Source organism: Pleurodeles waltl, chromosome 2_2, assembly GCF_031143425.1.
Source record: "Pleurodeles waltl isolate 20211129_DDA chromosome 2_2, aPleWal1.hap1.20221129, whole genome shotgun sequence".
NCBI classification, from domain to species: Eukaryota; Metazoa; Chordata; class Amphibia; order Caudata; family Salamandridae; genus Pleurodeles; species Pleurodeles waltl.
The window spans coordinates 459,398,496-459,421,781 of NC_090439.1; the positions used below are offsets into that span (position 1 = coordinate 459,398,496).

At 49.1% G+C, this 23,286-nt stretch overlaps 1 protein-coding gene across 2 annotated transcripts in view; it reads right to left on the minus strand.

Annotated features, from left to right (window-relative positions):
- The window catches only part of CEP192 (centrosomal protein 192), a 1,702,116-nt gene that overhangs the window by 328,450 nt on the left and 1,350,380 nt on the right, over positions 1-23,286 (minus strand). For both annotated transcript variants that reach the window (XM_069219927.1, XM_069219928.1), the window contains one exon: positions 18,965-19,044. In XM_069219927.1, coding sequence (XP_069076028.1) covers positions 18,965-19,044 — 80 coding nt within the window. The remainder of the gene's footprint in view (positions 1-18,964; positions 19,045-23,286) is intronic.

A 23,286-nucleotide genomic window follows, 5' to 3' on the forward strand; every position in this document is an offset into this window, starting at 1 on the left:
TTACTAACTTGAGTAGTTGTTGTTGTGGGACTTTTCTTTGGACAGGCCTTGTCTCCAGTTTGGTGTCCATGCTGTCTACAGTTTTGACACCAGGCCTTCTTGGGATCAAAGTTTTTACCTTTATACCCATTTGTGGACTGTGAAGAGGCTCAGGCCCACCTCCCTGAGCAGGTTTTTGGGGCCCTGTAGAAGACTCTTTACTTTTGTCCTTGCATGTCCCACCCCCTTCCCCTGAGGAGGCTTTGTGACCCCTTTCTTTTGGTAACCCCCTGTAAAAGTGTTGGTGACCTTAGTCTTGACCCAGTGGTCTACCTTCTTTCCCAATTCTTGGGGAGAAACTGGACCTAGGTCTACCAGATGTTGATGCAGTTTGTCACTGAAGCAATTACTTAATAGATGTTCTTTCAAAAACAAATTATACAGCCCATCATAATCACTTACACCACTGCCAGCTATCCAACCATCTAGTGTTTTGACTGAGAAGTCAACAAAATCAACCTACATCTGGCTCGAGGATTTGTGAGCCCCTCTGAACCTAACCCAGTACTCCTCAGTTGAGAATCCAAAGCCCTCTATCAGGGTAGTCTTCATGAGGTCATATGCATCTTTACCAGAGAGTGTGAGGAGTCTATCCCTCCACTTTCCAGTGAGCATTTCCCAAAAGTGAGCACCCCAGAGAGATCTACTTACTTTTCTGTTTGCACAAACCCTCTCAAAAACTGTGAATCACTTGCTGATATCATCACCCTCTTCATGTTTAGTTACAATCCCTTTGGGGATTTTTAGGATGTCCGTATTCTCTCTGACCCTATTTAAGTTGCTGCCACCACTGATGGGACTTAAACCCATCTCTTTTCTTTCCCTTTATGGCTAGGAGCTGCTTCTCCAAAGCCAATCTTCTGGCCATCCTGGCTAACAAGAGGTCCTCTTCATTGAGGCTGTCTTCAGTGCTTTCAGAGGCACTGGTGTCCCCTGTGGAAAAAACAGGCTCTCTGACTATTATTTGTGGTGTCAGGGTTTGAGGGACCCTTTTCTCCCTGGTTAGGACAGGTGGGCGGGGGTGGAGTTCTTCCGCCTGTTCACTAATTTCCCCATCTGAAGGAGCATCCTCCAACTCAGAGGGGTGATCCCTTGTGAACTCTGCCAAGAGGCTCCTGGAGCTTTACCTTGGTAGGGATGGACCCAGTCTTTATCTTTTTTAGCTTACAGAGAGTCCTTAACTCTGACACCCCTAGATGCAGGTAAAGGGCAAGGTTGAGTTCCACCACCATCTCATCTGTACCAGACATTATCACTCTAAAAGTTGGACAAAAAGAAAAAAGGGAGCACACTGCCTCACACTCCAGCAAAAAGTTAGCCCCAATGCATCATGGTAAATGCAGTTACTTCGTTTTGTGTTGAAAAAGTGATCAAAAGTCTTTCACCTAAGTAGGTGCAGCAAGTGCTGTGTATCTCTGGAAACGTGTTTCTAGGTTTAGCCCGTCATCAGCAGAGAGCAGCCAAGTCTGTGGGGTTGCTTGAAATGCCGCCAAAAGTCTTCTCAGGTTTATGTACCACTCACTGGCGCACAGGTGCCTCACCAAAGCTCGTCAGCTCGTTAGCTCAAGGGAGCAGTCATTGGACAAAAAGAAAAAAGGGAGCACACTGCCTCACACTCCAGCAAAAAGTTAGCCCCAATGCATCATGGTAAATGCAGTTACTTCGTTTTGTGTTGAAAAAGTGATCAAAAGTCTTTCACCTAAGTAGGTGCAGCAAGTGCTGTGTATCTCTGGACACGTGTTTCTAGGTTTAGACCGTCATCAGCAGAGAGCAGCCAAGTCTGTGGGGTTGCTTGAAATGCCGCCAAAAGTCTTCTCAGGTTTATGTACCACTCACTGGCGCACAGGTGCCTCACCAGAGCTCGTCAGCTCGTTAGCTCAAGGGAGCAGTCATTGGACAAAAAGAAAAAAGGGAGCACACTGCCTCACACTCCAGCAAAAAGTTAGCCCCAATGCATCATGGTAAATGCAGTTACTTTGTTTTGTGTTGAAAAAGTGATCAAAAGTCTTTCACCTAAGTAGGTGCAGCAAGTGCTGTGTATCTCTGGACACGTGTTTCTAGGTTTAGACCGTCATCAGCAGAGAGCAGCCCAGTCTCTAAAAGTTGGGATTACTTTTTTAGAATCAAAAACTACTTCTAAAACTTAAATCCAAACTAACTTTTAAAAACTTCTAAAAGAAATGCTAACAGGGTCTTCCACAAGGCCCTAGCAGGACTTTTAAATTTTTTTGATAAATAGTCAAATTGCAAAAATCAATTTCTAATGACAATTTTGGGAATTTAGTCAGGCGATCAGTTATCTGCTGAGTAGTCCAGCAAATGCAAAGTTTTAGACCCCACCGCTGATCCACCAATGTAGGAAGTTGGCTCTGTAAATACTATCTCACAGTGAGAGATACTGTGCACAGATTCCAAGGGTTCCCCTTAGAGGTTGATAGTGGCAAAATTAGATAATACTTGTAGGAAGTTGGCTCTGTATGTACTATTTCAAAGTAAGAAATAGTGTGCACAGGGTCCAAGGGTTCCCCTTAGAGGTAAGATAGTGGCAAAAAGAGATAATTCTAAGGCTCTATTTTGTGGAAGTGTGGTCGAGCAGTAGGCTTATCAGAGGGTAGTGTTAAGCATTTGTTGTACACACACAGGCAATTAATGAAGTACATACACTCAGACAATTCCAGGCCAGTAGGTTTTTATATAGAAAAATATCTTTTCTTAGTTTATTTTAAGAACCACAGGTTCAAGATTTACAAACAATACTTTAAATGAAGGGTATTTCACTCAGGTATCTTAGGAACTTTGAATCATCACAATAGCATGTACAGTTTTGGCAAAAATGGCAATAAGCTATTTTAACATTTGACACTTAGTGCAAAAATCAACAGTTCCTGGGGGAGGTAATTTTTTTTAGGTTCCCAGATAAGTAAAACACTTACAGGGTTCAAAGTTGGGTCCAAGGTAGCCCACCGTTGGGGGTTCAAGGCAACCCCAAAGTTACCACACCAGCAGCTCAGGGCCGGCCAGGTGCAGAGGTCAAAGTGGTGCCCAAAACACATAGGCTTCAATGGAAATAGGGGTGCCCCGGTTCCAGTCTGCCAGCAGGTAAGTACCCGCGACTTCGGAGGGCAGACCAGGGGGGTTTTGTAGGGCATCGGGGGGGACACAAGCAGGCACAGAAAGTACACCCTCAGCAGCAGAGGGGCGGCCGAGTGCAGAGTGCAAACAGGCATCAGGTTTGCAATAGGATTCAAAGGGAGACCCTGGGGTCTCTTCAGCGATGCAGGCAGACAAGGGGGAGGGGGGGGGATGCGGGGACTCCTCGGGGTAGCCACCACCTGGGCTAGGAAGAGGGCCACCTGGGGGGTCGCTCCTGCACTGGAGTTCGGTTCCTTCAGGTCCTGGGGGCTGGGGGTACTGTGTCTTTACCAGGCTTCGGGTTCCTTGAAGCAGGCACTCGCAGTCAGGGGGAGCCTCTGGATTCCCTCTGCAGGCATCACTGTGGGGGCTCAGGGGGGTCAACTCTGGCTACTCACGGGCTCGCAGTCACCGGGGAGTCATCCCTGTAGAGTTAGTTTTCCTCAGGTCGAGCTGGGGGCGTCGGGCGCAGAGTGGAAAGTCTCATACTTCCGGCGGGAAACGTGTGGTCTTTAAAAGTTGCTTCTTTGTTGCAAAGTTGCAGTTTCTGTGGAACAGGGCCACTGTCCTTGAGAGTTTCTTGGCCTTTTAGATGCAGGGTAGTCCTCTGAGGCTTCAGAGGTCGCTGGACCCTGGGGGACGCGTTGCTGTTGCAGTTTTTCTTGAAGTGGGGAGACAGGCCGGTAGGGCTGGGGCCAAAGCAGTTAGTGTCTCCGTCTTCTCTGCAGGGCTTCAAGTCAGCAGTCCTTCATCTTCAGGTTGCAGGAATCGGATTTCCTGGGGAGCCCATAAATACTGAATTTAGGGGTGTGTTTAGGCCTGGGAGGGCAGTTGCCAATGGCTACTGTCCTTGAGGGTGGCTACACCCTCTTTGTGCCTCCTCCCGGAGGGGAGGGGCGGCACATCCCTATTCCTATTGGGGGAATTCTCCAAAATCAAGATGGAGGATTTCTAAAGGCAGGGGTCACCTCAGCTCAGGACACCTTCGGGCTGTCCTAACTGGTGGGTGGTGACTCCTTGTTTTTCTCATTATCTCCTCTGGACTTGCTGCCAAAAGAGGGGGCTGTGTCCAGGGGGCGGGCATCTCCATTAGCTGGAGTGCCACTGCTAGGTGTTACAGTTCCTGCAGGGGGGAGGTGTGAAGCACCTCCACCCAGAGCAGGCTTTTGTTTCTGTCCTCAGAGAGCACAAAGGCCCTCACCACATGGGGTCAGAAACTCGTCTCTCAGCAGCAGGCTGCCACAGACCAGTCAGTCCTGCACTGAACAATTGGGTAAAATACAGGGTGCATCTCTAAGATGCCCTCTGTGTGCATTTTTTAATAAATCCAACACTGGCATCAGTTTGATACCAAACTTCCCAGTATTCAGTGTAGCCATTATGGAGCTGTGGAGTTCGTTTTTGACAAACTCCCAGACAATATACTTAATATGGCCACAACTGTACTTACAATGTTTAAGAATAGACTTAGACACTGTAGGGGCATACTGCTCATGCAGCTATGCCCTCACCTGTGGTATAGTGCACCCTGCCTTATGGCTGTAAGGCCTGCTAGAGGGGTGACTTACCTATGCCACAGGCAGTATTTTGTGTGCATAGCATCCTGAGGGAGATGCCATGTCGACTTTGCCTTTTTCTCCCCACCAACACACACAATCTGCAATGACAGTGTGCATGTGTTAGGTGAGGGGTCCCCTAGGGTGGCACAACATATGATGCAGCCTTTAGGGACCTTCCCTGGTCACAGGGCCCTTGGAACCAGGGGTACCTTTTACAAGGGACTTATTTGTGTGCCAGGGGTGTGCCAAATGTGGAAACAATGATACATTTTAGGTGAAAGAACACTGGTGCTGGGGCCTGGTTAGCAGGGTCCCAGCACACTTCTCAGTCAAGTCAGCATCAGTATCAGGCAAAAAGTGTGTGTGTAACTGCAACAGGGAGCCATTTCCTTACAATACTAATGCTCTATTTTGTGGTAGTGTGGTCGAGCAGTAGGCTTATCAGAGGGTAGTGTTAAGCATTTGTTGTACACACACAGGCAATAAATGAGGAACATACACTAAAAGACTTAACTCCAGGTCAATAGGTTCTATATAGAAAAATATATTTTCTTAATTTATTTAAGAACCACAAGATTCAAGATTTGAGGTAAGTACATAAAATGCAAGGTACTTCACACAGGTAAGTACCGAACTTTGATTTAAAACAGTAGTAAACACAGCTTTGGTTAAAATGGCAATAAGCTATTTTAAAAGTGGACACTGTGCAAAAATCAACAGTCCCTGGGGGAGGTAAGTTTGGTTAGTTTTTTGCAGGTAAGTAAAGCACTTACACAGTCAGTCTCATGGGCATAGGCAGCCCACTGTTGGGGGTTCAAGGCAACCCCAAAGCCACAGGACCAGTAACACAGGGCCAGTCAGGTACAGAGGTCAAAGGAGGGCCCAAAACACATAGGTGCTCCAGTCCTAGTCTGCTCACAGATAAGTACCTGCCTCCTCGGGGAGCAGACCAGGGGGGTTTTGTAGAGCACTGGGGGAGGGGACACACACAAGCCCACAAAACACACCATCAGCGGCACAGGGGCAGCTGGGTGCAGTAGGCAAAGTAGGCATCGGGATTGCTATAGAAAGCAAGAGGGACCCGGGGGTCACTTAGGCGATGCAAGCAGGGCATAGAAAGGCTTCTCGGGCCAGCCACCAACTGGGCTAGGATGAGGGCCACCTGCTGGTCACTCCTGCACTGGTAGGTGGTTCCTCTCGGTCCTGGGGGCTGCGGGTGCAGTGCTTGGTACAGGCATCGGGTTCCTTTGTTACCAGGCAGTTGTGGTCAGGGGAAACCTCTGGATCCTCTATGCAGGCGTCGCTGTGGGGTGCAGGGAGGTCGACTCAGGGTGTACACGTCGTTGGAGTTGCCTTGGAGTCCTCTCTGCAGTGTTGGTTGTCCTGGACTCGAGATGGGGACGTTGGGTGCAGAGTGTGAAGACACACTTCCGGTGGGAAGTGAGGGTCTCTTTAAAAGTTGTTTCAAAGTTGTTGCAGTTTCTTAACAGTGCCACTGTTCTCAGGAGTTTCTTGGTCCTTAGGTGCAGGGCAGTCCTCTGAGTCCTCAGAGGTCGCTTGTCCCGTTGGATGTGTCGCTGTGCAGGTTCTTTGAGTCTGGAGACAGGCCGGTAGGGCTGGGGCCAAGTCAGTTGTGGTCTCAGTCGTCTCTGCGGGGCTTTCAGGTCAGCAGTCCTCCTTGTTGTAGGTTGGAGTAATCGTATTTCCTGGCTTCGGGGTCACTCCTAAATACTCAATTTAGGGGTATGTTTAGGTCTGGGGGCAATAGCCAATGGCTACTGTCCTTGAGGGAGCCTACACACTCCTTGTGCCTCCTCCCGGAGGGGGGCACATCCCTATCCTTATTGGGATATCCTCTAAAACAAAGATGGAGGATTTCTAAAGGCAGGGGTCACCTCAGCTCAGGACACCTTAGGGGCTGTCCTGACTGGTGGGTGACTACTCCTTGTTTTTCTCATTATCCTCTCCTGTCTTGCCGCCAAAAGTGGGGGCAGTGGCCGGAGGGGCGGGCATCTCCACTACCTGGGATGCCCTGGGGTGCTGTAACAAAAGGCATAAGCCTTTGAGGCTCACCGCCAGGTGTTACACTTCCTCCAGGGGGAGGTGAGCAGTACCTCCACCCAGTGCAGGCTTTGTTCCTGGCCACAGAGTGACAAAGGCACTCATCCCATGTGGCCAGAAACGCGTCTGGTTGTGGCAGCCTAGCACTAGGAGTCGGACTGGTATTCAGGGGGCACCTCTAAGATGCCCTCAGGGTGTATTTTTCAATAAATGCCACACTGGCATTTGATATCAAACTTCCCAGATTTCAATGTAGCCATTATGGAACTGTGGAGTTCGTAACTGACAAACTCCCAGACCATATACTCTTTATGGCTACCCTGCACTTACCTTGTCTAAGGTTTTGCTTAGACACTGTAGGGGTATAGTGCTCATGCAACTATGCCCTCACCTGTTGTATAGTGCACCCTGTCTTAGGGTTGTAAGGCCTGCTAGACGGGTACTTACCTATGCCACAGGCAGTGGGATGTGGGCATGGCACCCTGAGGGGCGTGCCATGTCGACTTAGTCATTTTCTCCCCACCAGCATACACAAGCTGTGAGACAATGTGCTGAGTAAGGAGTCCCCAGGGTGGCATAAAATTTGCTGCAGCCCTTAAAGACCTTCCCTGGCCATAGGGCCCTTGGTACCAGGGGTACCAGTTACAAGGGACTTATCTGTGTGCCAGGGCTGTGCCAATTGTGGGAACAAAGGTATAGTTTAGGGAAAGAACACTGGTGCTGGGGCCTGGTTGCAGGGTCCCAGCACACTTTCAATCATATCTGGCATCAACAAAAGGCAAAAGGTTAGGGGGTCAACCATGCCAAGGGATTAGGGGGCGTGGCCAAGATGGCGATCGGAGCGGCAGCATAAACAGCAGCTCCGTCGCCCAGCCCGCACAACCATCCTGTCGCTAAGCACCTAGCCCTCCCTGGGGCAGGGTGAGGAGGCCGTTCGGGGGACCCCGAAGTGCTGCACCATTACCCAAGTTCGCGGCATTTGAGACGCTCCGATCCCGGAGTGGGGAAAAAAAAAAAAAAAGCATCGACGGGGTCGGCGCTTGCCTCGCGGGCCGCCTAGCCCAGCCGATTGGGGGCCGCGCGCTCGACGTTCCGGAACCGGCGCTTGGACTTCGCCGCCACCAAAGAGGTAAGGGCTTGCTGCCGCGACCCCGTCGTGTGCGCCGGAGCTGTCCGCAGGCCTACGGGGGGCTGCTCGGCATGCACAGGGCCGGCCGAGTCCTCCCGCAAGCGTCCCTGCTCCGTGGAGTGCTGCGCCGGAGCACGTTTATTAGTATAGATCACACTCCCACCGCGGGCACCCATCGGGTGCCCGCGCTTCGTCCAGAAGCTATGTCCCACACCTGGGACATCTGAAACTTAACACAGACGCTATTGACGGCTCGGGAGGCGGCCTGGGAAAAAAGGCATAATTGAACACTCGCAGGATCGGTAGCTGCCATTTTAGGTGCCTCGGACCTCGGTGGGACCAAGTTCCTGCGGCTCTGTAATATCGTACTCGCCAACAAAGTAAACTAAACTGCACAAGTTGCCATTGGCATGGGCACTGCAGGGGCCCCCAGGGGCCCCGCGACACCCCCTACCGCCATCCTGTTCCTGGCGGGCGAACCGCCAGGAACAGGATGGCGGTAGGGGGTGTCAGAATCCCCAAGGCGGTGCAGCGAGCTGCGCCGCCTTGGAGGATTCTTAGGGGCAGCGGAAAACCGGCGGGAGACCGCCGGTTTTCCTGCACTGACCGCGGCCAAAGTGCCGCGGTCAGAATGCCCTGCGGGGCACCGCCGGCCTGTCGGCGGTGCTCCCGCCGACCCTGGCCCCGGCAGGCGAAGACCGCCGGGGTCAGAATCACCCCCCAAGTGTGCTAGAATTAGCAAAGACAATGTAATTGGTGCAAGAGGGTAGCAGCAGAGTCAGAATAAACTGCGAACGCATCCCTGGAGCACAAGCAGCGCAGATTAAAACATAAGGGGTGCCCCCTGGCGATACTCGTCAGCTCGAAGTTCCGCAATAAGTTAAACATTCCTTTCAAGAAACCCTAAACATCCAGCACAAATACTGCTTCCACCTGATCTGGAAACGCCATATCTACGCCTCTTCCACAACGCGATACCCGGCTGACTCCGCCAACTGCAGCCTCTTTAAGCAGACAGTCAACGCTTCTAGCTGCTCCTTCTTCGTTTAATCGCCAGACGTGAGCCCCGGACGGCCGGCTTGCCACAACTCTTGATCTGGTAGCTCTCGCCGCAGGGACCCCAAATGCAACACTAAATTCACAGCCACTGCTGCATTTCTCAAATGGTGAAGCCAAAGACCACTCGTGCACCCCTCACCAACATGGACCACACTACAACATCCCATCCGGAAGCGCACGCCACTGCGCAATCAACATTACAGAAGCTGGAACTAACTTTACAATCACATACTTCACAATTTGAAAAAATCCTGCAAGCCATTCTAGACACTAAGACCACCTTGGAAGCCAAAATAGGCTCTGTAACAGAGGACCTCAATATCCTTCGCACCGATCAACACGCTCTAGCCGATAGAGTATCCGAACTTGAAAAAGACACGGCGTCCCTGCCTGGCTCCATGAAAGACCTGCAACTATAGCTATCGCAATTGTCAATAGAAGTTGATTTCTTAAAGCGCAGAACAGAAGATGCAGAAGGCAGATCTCGCCGCAACAACATACGCCTGGTCGGTTTTCCTGAACGTGCAGAGGGCTTAAGCATGGAACTGTTCATTGAGCAATGGCTCATAGACACAATCCTTAAAAATAATATCCCGAAGTTCTTCTCAGTTGAAAGAGCACATAGAATTCCAGGCAGACCTCCAGCACCTGGTTCGCAACCACGCCCTCTTATAATAAGACTCCTTAACTACTGAGACAGAGACCTCATCCTCCAACTATTCCGCAAATCAGGCCCAGTGTGCTACGAAAATGCCACGATAACAGCTTATCCAGACTTTACAGCAGAAGTGCAAAAAAAACGTAACTCCTTCTACAGTGTTAAGGTATGGCTTCGCAGACACGATATCAAATACGCACTGATGTTCCCAGCCAGACTTCGGATACAGGATGACTCTCGCTCCTTCTTCTTCACCACTCCGGAAGATGCCTGGACCTGGCTACACGCCAAAGGCCTAGCTGATCCGTCGGACGCAAGCACTCAAGTCGACAATAGATCTCTCTCCACAAGGTACCGAAAGCAACGCAAGAGACAAGGAGCCAGACCCTCACCTGAGCAGGCAAAATCCGAGCGCTCTCGGCTCCTCCGAACAACATCCAGTTTTGTCAATGCTCCCTCCGCCGCCTCACCCTCGCAAACGGAAATCGAACAGGAACAAGTCCTAAACTCCGATTCAGCTGAGTCCACATGTGGCCCTCTTCTCACACCACGCACAGCGGACGACATCTGATGAATGATCAGACTAGCTCACTTAACGCCTAAAAGTTTCATTGCAGCTTCTTTAAGGCTCCTACACGTGGTCTCGCAGTCAACGGGTGCCCCCCGTCCGACGTGCTTCGCCTCTTAAACTATGCGAAACTCGGGCAGGGTAAGACAGTACCTTTGCACCAACGCTAATTGGCACCCCCCTGCTCCATATGGACAATTACCTCACACTAGATTTCTCCGGTATTGTTTTCTATATGTTAATAGTTTATTTGTTGTATGTTGTTTTAGGGTGCACCTCTATATTAGGAGTAGGGATTTATAGTAGGCGAGCCAAATATAAAAACAGCAGCAAACACACAAGAGACGCTGACTGTAGCAACAAAAATACAGCCCACAGCTTATCTCTTGATTGTCGGCCAGTCACAGCGATTGAGTCCCATAACAATGTCAATACCGGGTCGTTAGATAATTACAACCCCAATCATATAACACATACAAAACAACTATGGCCACTCAGACACCTGGGAACCCTAAAATATAAAAAACTCACATGGAACGTTAAGGGTATGGCAAATCCTCGGAAACGCCGAAGGGTTCACGCCTTTCTCACAAGACATCAAATACACATAGCTTTCCTACAGGAGACACATTTCACCAAATCTATCCTAGACACCACACGTTCAAAATGGAAGGGGCAATTATATGGCACTACTTCTTCGTCCTTTGCTCGTGGAATAGCACCTAGTGTCCCGTTCGCGTCCTCCCGCACGCAATGCGATCCAAACGGTAGATATGTAATACTTGAAGGCACCCTAGACGGGTCCCCATTAGCCCTGGTCGCACTATACTCCCCAAACTCGAACCAGCGCGACTTCTTATCCACGCTCACTACTGGCAACTTTAGCGACCCTACATTGGAAAGCATATGGGGAGGCGACTTTAATAGCGTCCTAGATACTCACATGGATCGCTCATTTCCCCCACTCATTGCAGCCCTCGCCAATCCTGCTTCAGAATCTCTGGCGCAGTGGGCGTCAAACAATGGACTAAGAGATATATGGAGGGTGCATCACCCCACTCACCGCGAGTACTCTTACTTCTCCCCAGTCCATAAACTGCATACTAGGATAGATATATTCTTTGTATCCGCCACCGTTAATCACAAAATATGCTTATCCGAATATTTAGCACGCACGATATCAGACCACAACCCATTATGCCTAACGTTGGCATGGGGACACATACAAACCCGGATACCAACAAGGCGTTTGCAACCAGAAGCCCTCCTAGATCCTCCTTTTCGAAAAGATATCTCTAAAAGTTTAACCGATTACTTTCTATCAAATAAAAATACAACCTCATCCCGTGCCATAGAATGGGACGCTCATAAAGTGGTGATAAGGGGGCACTGCCTTTCGGCCACGGCAGGGATCAGAAAGGTGCTCATTAAGGAATTACAAGTCTTAGAAATAAAGCTCCGTAATGCAGAAAATGCCAATGATTATAGCGAACCCGCACTAGCAACACTACATCTGCTTAGGGCCTCTCATAAGGAGACAGACAATAGACTGGGTAAACACGATTACAGGAACTATATGACCAGACAAAACGCCGAAGGTGACAGATCTGGTAGATTATTAGCTTGGCTGACTCGGCAACCATCACAACCGACACCCATTGGCGCAATACGCTTAAATCCTGACACGATCATTAATACCCAAGCAGGCATAAACAATGCCTTCTCCACATACTATCGGACCCTCTATACGCCTCCTCCACCACCTCCAGAGCAACATATTATCAACACACTAAGCCTGGTCCCCCAAAATCAACTTATCCTTGACAACACCGCCACTCTAGATGGCCCCGTTACTATTGAAGAGTTGCGCCTTGCATTATCACAAATAGCACGTAATAAAACGCCCGGCTCAGACGGTCTACCGATAGAATATTACAATTCTCATGCTTCCCTTTTATTACACCCACTAACAGAAGTATTCAACGAAGCACAGCATAAATTACAATTGCCGGACTCAATGTGCGAGGCACTGATAGTCGTCCTTCCAAAAACAGGCCGCGACCCTCTAGATGTCAAATCATACAGGCTGCTTTGCTTGCTGAACACAGACTGCAAACTATTAGGTAAAATACTCGCAAACCGTCTCCTCCCTTATTTACCGACTTTAATACATCATGATGAATCAGGCTTCATTCCTGGCAGAAGCACCTTCCTGAACATTAGGAGACTCTTACACATAATACACAGTAATACAAACTCGGTAGCAGTGGCCCTATCTTTAGATATAGAAAAAGCATTCGACACACTTAGTTGGAACTATCTGTTACACACACTTAAAGCGTTCGGCTTTGGTGCCGGTTTCATTAACTGGATCAAGACGCTTTACTCTAGGCCCACTGCTCGTGTAAAAAATGGACGAGTTATCTCTGAAGCATTCCCCATAGGCAGAGGCACCAGACAAGGCTGCCCATTATCCCCATTGCTGTTCGCTATTGCTATGGAGCCACTAGCGATTAAACTACGGAGCTATGCACACATATGGGGTATACCGGAGGCTAACACCCACCACGTCGTATCTATGTACGCAGATGATGCCTTAATATATCTGCGTGACCATTCGGCCTATATGGCTGAGGCCCTGCAGTTACTGGACTCCTTCGCTATCGCCTCTGGACTGCACGTCAACTGGTCCAAATCAAGCATATTCCCCATTTCTCCGTCCCCAGTAGCTCACCATATGTCGCTACCGCAATACAAATTGCCCTGGTCACATATAACCTTTAAATATCTGGGAGTGCAGATTTATCACTCTATCACGGATCTAAAAGAAGGAAACAGACAGAATCCTTGGCTCCGTTCGTGGCTCAATTCCTTTCTGGAGCTCACTTCCCCTGTCTCCAATGGGCCGTGTGGCGATAGCCAAAATGCTCATCCTTCCAAGGTTTCTATACTACTTTACAGCTCTCCCGCTGTGCTTACCGCGTTCCTTTTTTTAATAAGCTGCAATCAATACTAACAGATTTACTCTGGGGTAAAGACAGACGCAGAGTGGCGCTGTCAATAACGCAACATCCGCAGGAGACGGGTGGGTTGGGAATGCCTAACTTCGAAAGATATTATGCAGCCGCCCAATTATCATGGCTGTCTACATGGCTATGTGACACCCCGTCGGCTGAAAGCAGGATGTTACAGACACATATAGCATCACAGAGGCTGCTACGCTCGATACTAACTAGTACCCCCCATACGTCTCCCAGACTAATATTACTAGAGGCAGCCCGATTCTGCTGGCGCAGATATGTCCAAACTAAGTCCACATCTTTCCCCTACTCGCCTCTGCTGCCACTACTTCAACTGCCGGGCACCCAAATCCTGTCAATACACCATGATACACGCGAAATGAACATGCTCCAACTGGGTGATTTATACTCTCGCTCCGCGATGCGTACTTTCGCTGAACTGGTAACTGCAGGCACTATGAAAAATGGGGCCTGCCTAACATTTAATGCCATAAGGCTATTGCTCAATAATATCTGGGGCGCAGGAGACTCGGAACCTCCCGAATCCTTGCTGCTCACCACTATACTAACCATTGGCAGCTCAAAGAGCATTATTACCACATTATATAAAGCATTGCTTGAAGCAATATGTACAACACTGCCACACGCAAAGGCGCGATGGGACGCTGTCCTTCCTACCACACTACCACAGAAGACCTGGGTTACTGCCCTCACAACAATCAAATCAGTGTCCCGTAATCCTCGCTTACGGTACACTCAATTTAATTATCTTCACCAATCATATTTATCACCAGCCCGCATCCAAAAAATCTACCCCAATACAACACCAACATGCCCTAGATGCGCTACATCAGCAGCTGACTTCTACCATATGGTTTGGAGGTGCCATTCCATAAACTTGGCCTGGCAACGCGTGACGGAGGTTACAGCAGAGATCTCATCCCACACCCTAGTGCCCACTCCTGACTCCTGCTTACTCGGCATAAGACATCGTACTACAGCAGACAAACATACGCACAGGTTTATCGACCTAGCTTTTGTGGTGTATAAACGCTTGATAGCAATACATTGGAAAGCTCCACATGCTCCTTCCCACGCGACATGGCTACGTGATTTACATAGCCGCTCTCAAGCTGAAGCCCAGACACTTCACTTGCTACAACACAGAGGTCTCATCCTAGCTGGCCCGGAGGTCTGGGACACATTCGTGGTTGCAATGGAGGCCAGAGACGACATGTATCCCCCATGAACAGGTTTCAACCCATGTACACCACAGCCTGTGCTGACGCTGTTAAGGCCGGGGCCGCACAGCAGCAACTCCGTTTGTCGTTAAACACACTTACTACTAATATTCTTCTTCTTCCTCGAAAAACATTTCTTAGCTGTGCCCAATCACTCCCCACACGCTTATACATGCCTGTAACATACAATTATAACAAGTAAAATAGTCCTGCCCCTGAACCTGTCAACACCACAGACACTCTTTACACCCCTGAAGAGATTACTATATTAGATACGGATATCGTCAATGTCTGGCCAGACCCCATCAGCTGCAATCAGCCGTCATAATAGCTCGCATGTTAAATGTCACCGCATTCTCCTTTTACAATGCCCTTAACCTTCTCGCATTATTAAGATTAGCTGTTAAAGTTCTCCCTTCCAGATATCCCTGCCTTCCTCTTCCAATTCCCCTCTCTTCTCCTTTCTTTTTCACACCTCTCGTTGTGGCAATGCTGTGTAAAATTATACAAGTGTGTAAACGTATTGCAAAATAACGTACAGCTATTGTATTGATGTGTGTAGTTTGTGTTCAATAAACAGATTTTAAAAAAAAAAAAACATGCCAAGGGATGCATTTCCCCACACTCGGTGTTACCAAAAATAAAGGTAGATAACTTGGGAGACACAGTACCAAAAATATCTGAGAGACAATACTCCTTCTGGAGGTAAGTATTATACACAATATATACACTAGACACCAAAATAAGGTAAGTAATTAGACATAGGATAGTGCAAACAATAGGAAATGCTATAGATTGCAATGGGAGAAACTAGGTCTAGGGGCAACACAAACCATATACTAAGAAAGTGGAAAGCGAACCACCAATTCCCTCCTAGAAAAGTGTAGTGTGTAGAGAATCGCTAGGAGATTAAGAATACAGTAAAGTTAAGTAAAATACCCTACCCCAGAGCTCAGAAAAGCAAGAGTAAATAATGCACGTTTCCTTAGGACACACTACAAGTCGTGATTGGAGTTATTGCAAGAACCAAGCAAGACTGCAAACAACAAATGGTGGATTCCTGGACCTGAAGACCTGCAAAGGAAAGAGACCAAGTCCAGACTTCGAATGAAGTTCCAGGAAGGACAGGAGCCCCTGCCAACCCAAAAGAGTGTGCAAAAGAATAGCCCCCGGTTGGACGAAGACTGCAGAAATGCACCCAAAGAAGATGTCAGCGGGTTCCTGCGTGATGCACTGGATGTCCCACGGCAAGAAGTTGGATGCAGGCGAGTTTTGGCGCTGGATTCTTACAACAAGCCTTGGTTCCGGCAAAGTAGCCTTTTGTGTCTACTTGGCGCTATCTGGACCCAGGAGGGACCTGGGGGCCTCAACTCGGTGTGAGGGTGAAGAGGGGGATCTCAGCACTTTAAAGAGCCCTCAGAACACCAGATAGCACCCACGAGAGTCCCAGGACACGGGGACAAAGGAGGGGCAAAATGAGGTTGGTGCAGCAATGAAGGTCCCACTCCACCAGAGAACAACTTAGTGAGTTGAGCGTCGCAGGATAGAGTGCTGGGGACCTGGGCCAGACTGTGCACGAAGGAATTTTGCAAACAGTGCACAGAGGCCTCAGGAGGTGAAGAAGAGGCGGTGCACAGGAGTGCTGTTGTTCTCGGGGAAGGCAGGGTCTTACCTACTCCAAATTGGGACAGTAGGACCTCAGGACAGTCTGTGTTGATGGGGTCCACCCTCTGTGTTCCAAGGAGCACGCTCGTCACCAGGAGAGAAGTCCAAAGAACCGGATGTCGACTTAGAAGGTGCCTGCTTGAGCAGGGGAGTGACTCAGTCACTCCACAGGAGATTTCTCCGGTCCTTCTGGTGCATGGTGAAGACAGTGAGTCCCCAGAGCGTGCACACCGTGGAAACTGTTGCAGTTGCTGGTTGGAGCTAAAGTTGGAGAGGAAGTAGAATCTGAAGAAAACCCACAGGAGAGACCCTAAATGGCCTTGAGAGGGGGATTGGCTACCTTATCAGGTATGAACCTATCAGGAGGGGTCTCTGATGTCACCTGCTGGCCCTGGCCACTCAGAGCCCTCCAGAGTGTCCCCACACCTTGGGAAACAAGATGGCTGAAGTCTGGGACACACTGGAGGAGCTCTGGGCACCATCCCTGGGGTGGTGATGGACAGGGGAGTGGTCACTGCCCCTTTTCTTTGTCCAGTTTTGCGCCAGCACAGGGGGGAAGGGGTCCCTGAACTGGTGTAGACTGGCTTATGCAAGGAGGGCGCCATCTGTGCCCTTCAAAGCATTTCCAGAGGCTGGGGGAGGCTACCCCTCCCCGGCCTGTAACACCTATTTCCAAAGGGGAGGGTGTAACACCCTGCTTCCAAAGGAAATGCTTTGTTCTGCCTTCCTGGGACTGGGCTGCCCAGACCCCAGGAGGGCAGAACCCTGTCTGAGGTGGCAGCAGCTGTAGCTGCATTGCAAGCCTCAGAGAGCTGGTTTGGCAGTACTGGGGGCCCATGGTGGAGCCCCCAGGATGCATGGAATTGGCTCCCCAATACCAGATTTGGAATAGGGGACAAGTCCATGATCTTAGACACCTTACATGGCCATATTCAGAGTTACCATTGTGAAGCTACATATAGGTACTGACCAATAGATAGTGAACACGTGTAATGGAGTCCCTGCACTCCCAAGGTCCCGGGAATTGGCCCTGAACTATGTTGGGGCATCTTTACTAGTGCAAGGGTGCCCTCACACTTAGTAACTTTGCACCTAGCCTTCATTAAATGAAGGTTAGACATATAGGTAACTTATAAGTTACTTAAGTGCAGTGAAAATGGCTGTGAAATAGTGTGTGCACTATTTCACGAATGCTGAAGTGGTAGTCCATTGAAAGGGTTTGTCTGAGCTCCTTATGGGTGGCAAAAGAAATGCTGCAGCCCATACTGATCTCCTGGAACCCCAAGGCCCTGGGTACCTAGGTACCATATACTAGAGACTTATAACCGGGGTCCAGTGTGCCAATTGAAATTGGTAAATGAAGCCACTAGCCTATGGTTACAAATGTAAAAGCAGAGAGAGCATAAGCACTGAGGTTCTGATTAGCAGAGCCTTAGTGACATAGTTAGGCACTATACAGACACACACATTAGGCCATAAACTATGAGCACTGGGGTCCTGACCAGCAGGATCACAGTGAGACAGGCAAAAACATACTGACATACAGGCAGAAATGGGGGTAACATGCCTACAATCTGCCCTCCGAGTCGAGGGTACTTACCTACAGGCAGACCAGATTCAGAGTCTCCCCTGTCTCCATTGGAGCCCACGTTAAATTTGCTCAACTTTGACCTCTGCACCTGACCGTCTCTGTGTTGCTGGTGGTGGGTGTTTGGGGTTAACTTGAACCCCAACTGGTGGACATCCTAAAACCCGGAGACTGAAACTTTAAGTGTTGTACTTACCTGTGAAACGATCTAATATTTCTTCCCCCCAGCAACTGTTCTAAAAATTGAACTGCTCCATTTTTAAAAACAGATTATTGCCAATATTTCAAAACCTGTATTACTTACCTATTTCAAACAAAGTAATGTTTATACCTGTGTGAAATACGAATATTTTGAAGAACTTACCTGCAACTTGAATCTTGTGGTTCTAAAAATAAAGAAAATATATTTTTGATACATAAAAATCATTGTTCTGGAGTTAAGTCATTGAGTGTGTGCTTCTTCAAGTGTGTGTGTGTGTGTTTCTTCAAGTGTGTGTGTGTGCTTCTTCAAGTGTGTGTGTGTGTGCTTCTTCAAGTGTGTGTGTGTGTGCTTCTTCAAGTGTGTGCGTGTGCGTGTGTGTGTGTGTGTGTGTGTGTGTACAACAAATGCTTTGCACTACCCTCTGAGAAGCCTAACTGCTCGACCACACTACCGCAAAGAAAGCATTAGTATTATCTACTTTAGCCCCTGTTAAGCCTCTGGAGAACCCCTGGACTCTGTGCCCCCTATATCTCACTTTGATATAGTATATACAGAGCCAACTTCCTCTATACCCAATTCTATTCTCTACCATAGAGATTGAGGGTACACTCCAATAATATGGCAAGCATCAGTTGACCTAATTGCAATTGCAGAGAGAATAAAGATGTGGTCCATGTTTCGCATTTCTTGTGACAAGCAGGATTTTATTGCTTTTTTAGTTCTGAAGTTTACTTGAATGGATCCTCACAAAAGAAAGGATACCAAAATGACTGAAAGTTGTTAGGTCTAAAGGTCAAAGGACCAGAAGTGCCTCACTGGAGTTATGTGTATGTTCATGAAACATTTGCAGCAGACTTCTGTATTGTCTTGGTGTAGTTAAAATTATATATTTTAATTGCATTACATCTTTCCATTAAATGCCTCAATGAAAATGTTCAGTCACAATCAAGATTAGATCATCTAACATTTCTTTAAAAAGGTTTAGCAATATAAAGATATCAGCAAGGTTAAGTACTAGTTTCGCAAATACTTAGTTAACTCACCTTGACATATGGTGGCTCAGAGGAAGAGAGATACCACCTTACATCTCCATTTTTAGTATTCCTTATGTCTATATAGGTTTCTGTAAGGAAAAAAACAGACAGGCTTACAGTCTTATGCAGGTTATTTCTAAGAGGCAAAATACAACATGTGTTAAGTACAGGAAGCTGGCTCTCTCTATAGTGCACTAAAATGAAGTACACTGTGCAGAGAGTCCAGTGAATCCCCCACTTGGTATTACAGAGGCAAAAGTAGGTAGCACTAATGCTCTATTTTGTGGTAGTGCGGGCGAGCAGTTATGCTTATCAAAGGGTAGTACTAAGCATTTGTTGTGAAACACACACTCAAAGAATAAATAAGAGCCCAATTTAGAAAAATACATTCTTTTTTATATATGTTTCAAACCCAAGAACTTCATAATCAGATAAGCATATGGAGGAAAACAATGTTCAGCAAACAGAGGGCTAACAACCACCTACCAAGCCAATCTCAGGGTGTAAAAATAAGTATTGGATACTGATCAGAACCACACCAGTAGGTCACACCAGGCGGCACTGGCGCAGCCAGGTGCAGAGGTGCAGTAAGGCATCAGGGTTGCCCAATGGTTTCCGATGGGAGGTTGACCCAGTGACAAACAGGTTGCAGGCTCTGGCTGTGAAACCAATCGGGGACACCAAACAGGTAGGTAATACCTTGGGGTGCTCAAAGATGGAGGTGCCCCTTTTGTTCTCTTGGTGACAGATTTAAGGGAGTCTTTAGGCGTCAGGTTTTCACATCCAGGAATACTCATGGTTCCTGTGTGTTAAGGCTTCAGGCATTGTGAGGGAGTCCAACAGGATTAGACCTAGGGTGGACTCGAGCTCTTATGAGCCAGAGGACTTTGTTAGCACTAATGACTCACCTCAGCTGTGATCAAGGATCACAGGTGCAGTGGCTGCTGTAGCTGTCAGATTCTCTCCACAAGCCTGTGGAAGAGGGTCCTGCTTGCAGAGGCTGCAGGCGTCTCAGTAGATTCAAAGATGGGTGAGACCACACTAGACTTGGTCAGTGGGCAGCTGGGGACCTGAGTTAGCACAGCTGGTTGGCTTCACCTAGGGTCGTGGATGTTAGGTGCACTGTTCACTTCTGGTATCTGGTTTCCGGGGCTCCAGCAGCTGCAGACTCTTTTCTTTGGCGTTTCCTGTTGCAGGGCAAGTTCAGTGCCCATGGGAGATTTGAGTCTTTAGTGAAGGCTGGACGAGTTGGCTTCTTGTACAGGTCCCTGTGAGGCTGGCCGGCAGGCCACAAGGGCTGGGTCCAGGTCAGCTTCTGCTTCTGCTTCTTTTCCTTTTCTGTGGGTGCAATTCTTCTTTGTCCGGGTCTTATTCGTTGTTGAAAATCTGAGTTCTAGGGCACCACCTAAATACTCAATTTAGGGGCGTTACAGGGGGAGCAAGGCGGATGCCAATGGGCTCACCACCTTTAGGGTGACTACACCCTTCTTACGACCACTTCTGCTGAGAAGTGGGCATAACCCTAAGCCTAATGGCCCAATTCCTTCCAAACAAGATGGAACAATTTGAAAAGTAGTGTCCACTTCAGCTCGTCCGCCTTAGGAAATGTAACTAATTTTCCTGCCTGTACTGCCACCAAAAGTGGGGACAGGACAGGCGGTTGATCATCTCCACCATCTTAAGAGACTTGGGTCGCATTACAAGGGCGGCAAGGCCTTTGAAGCTCCCCGTCCTGGAGTGTTCATCCTGCCTGGGAGAGAAGGTCACACCTCTGCCCAGTGCAGGCTTTTGTCTCAGGACCTCGAGAGCACTGGCTCTCACCTGTGCGGGGGGGGGGGGGGGGGGGGGGTGAACGGTGGGGGAGGAGGGGGGGGTGAACGGTGGGGGAGGGGGGTGGGTGAAAGGTGGGGTAGGGGGTGGGTGAAGGGTGGGGGGGGTGGTGGGTGAAGGGTGGGGAGGGGTGGTGGGTGAAGGGTGGGGAGGGGTGGGTGAAGGGTTGGGGGGGTGAAGGGTTGGGGGGGGGGGGTGAAGGGTGAAGAGATGTTGGGTGAGAAACAGCTCTTGGGCATCCAACCTCAGGGAATGTGAGGCCACACTGCCTTGTTTTTTTGGAATAGCACATTGTGGTTTGGGTTGTGGTCAGAACTTAAGTTCACCAACCTTGAAAGGCTGTCAAGAAAAAAGTAAGTGTCTGTTGTATTTCCTGAAGCTCCAGCAGGTTTATATGTTACTTTTACTTATCGGGAGGTCAAAGGCTCCTGCCCTCCATGACATCAAGAGGATCACTCCCCACCAAGAACGGAGGCATCTGTCACCGCTGTGGCAACTGTAGGAAAGTACCATCTTGCCAGGCATGTTACCCCCATTTTTACTTGTGTGTCAGTTTGTTTTTGCCTGTCTCACTGGGATCCTGCTAGCCAGGACCCCAGTGCTCATAATCTGTGGCCTAAATGTGTTCCCTGTGTGGTGCCTATCTGTGTCACTGAGGCTCTGCTAACCAGAACATCAGTGCTTATGCTCTCTCTGTCTTTTAAATTGTCACTGCAGGCTAGTGACCATTTTCACCAATTCTGATTGGCACACTGGAACACCCTTATACTTCCCTAGTATATGGTACCTAGGTACCCAGGGTATTGGGGTTCCAGAAGATCCCTATGGGCTGCAGCATTTCTTCTACCACCCATAGGGAGCTCAGACAATTTGTTGCAGGACTGCCACCGCAGCCTGAGTGAAATAACATCCAGGTTATTTCACAGCCATTTTACACTGCTCTTAAGTAACTTATAAGTCACCTATATGTCTAACCCTCACTTAGTGAAGGTTAGGTGCAAAGTTACTAAGTGTGAGGGCACCCTGGCACTAGCCATGGTGCCGCCAAATTGTTCAGGGCAATTTCCCCGGACTTTGTGAGTGCGGGGACACCATTACACGTGTGCACTACATATAGGTCAATACCTATATGTAGCTTCACAATGGTAACTCAAAACATGGCCATGTAACATGTCTAAGATCATGGAATTGTCCCCCCCATGCCAAATCTAGTATTGGGATGCCAATCCCATGCATCCCCGGGGCTCCAGCATGGACCCCGGGTACTGCCAAACTAGCTATCTGGGGTTTTCACTGCATCTACCGCTGCTCCCAACCCTCAGCCAGGTTTCTGCCCTCCTGGGGTCTGGGCAGCCCAGTCCCAGGAAGACAGAACAAAGGATTTCCTCTGTGAGAGGGTGTTACACCCACTCCTTTTGGAAATAGGTCTGAAGGGCCTGAGAGGAGTAGCCTCTCCTGGCCTCTGGGAATGCTTTGAAGGGCACAGATTGTGCCCTCCTTGCATAAACCAGTCTACACCGGTTCAGGGATCCCTGAGCCCCTGCTCTGGCGTGAAACTGGACAAAGGAAAGGGGAGTGACCACTCCCCTGTCCATCACCACCCCAGGGGTGGTGCCCAGAGCTCCTCCAGTGTGTCCCAGATCTCTGCCATCTTGAATGCAGAGGTGTGAGGGCACAATGGAGGCCTCTGAGTGGCCAGTGCCAGTAGGTGACGTAAGAGACCCCTCCTGATAGGTGCTTACCTGTTAGGTGGCCAATCCTCCTTGGAGGGATATTTATGGTCTCACCTGTGGGTTTCTCGTCAGATAACGAATGCAAGAGCTTACCAGAGTTCCTCTGCATCTCCCTCTTTGACTTCTGCCAACAATCAACCGCTGACTGCTCCAGGACGCCTGCAAAACCGCAACAAAGTAGCAAGACTACCAGCAGCATTGTAGCACGTAATCCTGCCGGCTTTCTATACTGTTTTCTTGTGGTGCATGCTCTGAGGGCTATCTGCCTTCACCCTGAACTGGAAGCCAAGAAGAAATCTCCCGTGGGTCGACGGAATCTTCCCCCTGCTACTGCAGGAACCAAACTTCTGCATCACCGGTCCTCTGGGTCCCCTCTCATCTTGACGAGCGTGGTCCCTGGAACATAGGAGCTGGATCCAAGTGACCCCGACAGTCTAGAGGTCTTTCTGTCCAAATATGGTGGAGGTAAGTCCTTGCCTCCCCACGTCAGACAGTAATCTTGTGTACTGAGTGAACTGCAGTGCTAGGGCTTCTGTGCACTTTTGCAAGGAATCCTTCGTGCACAGCATAGCCCAGGTCCCCAGCACTCCGTCCTGCATTGCTCAACTCGCTGAGTTGACCACCGACTTTGTGGGACCCTCCTTTGTAGCGCTGAGACTACCACTGGGCTAAGATTTCTTGAACGTCTGTTCAAGTGCTTCTGCGGGTGCTGCCTGCTTCTGCGTGGGCTCTCTGTGCTGCTGAGCACCCCCTCTGTCTCCTCCTCCA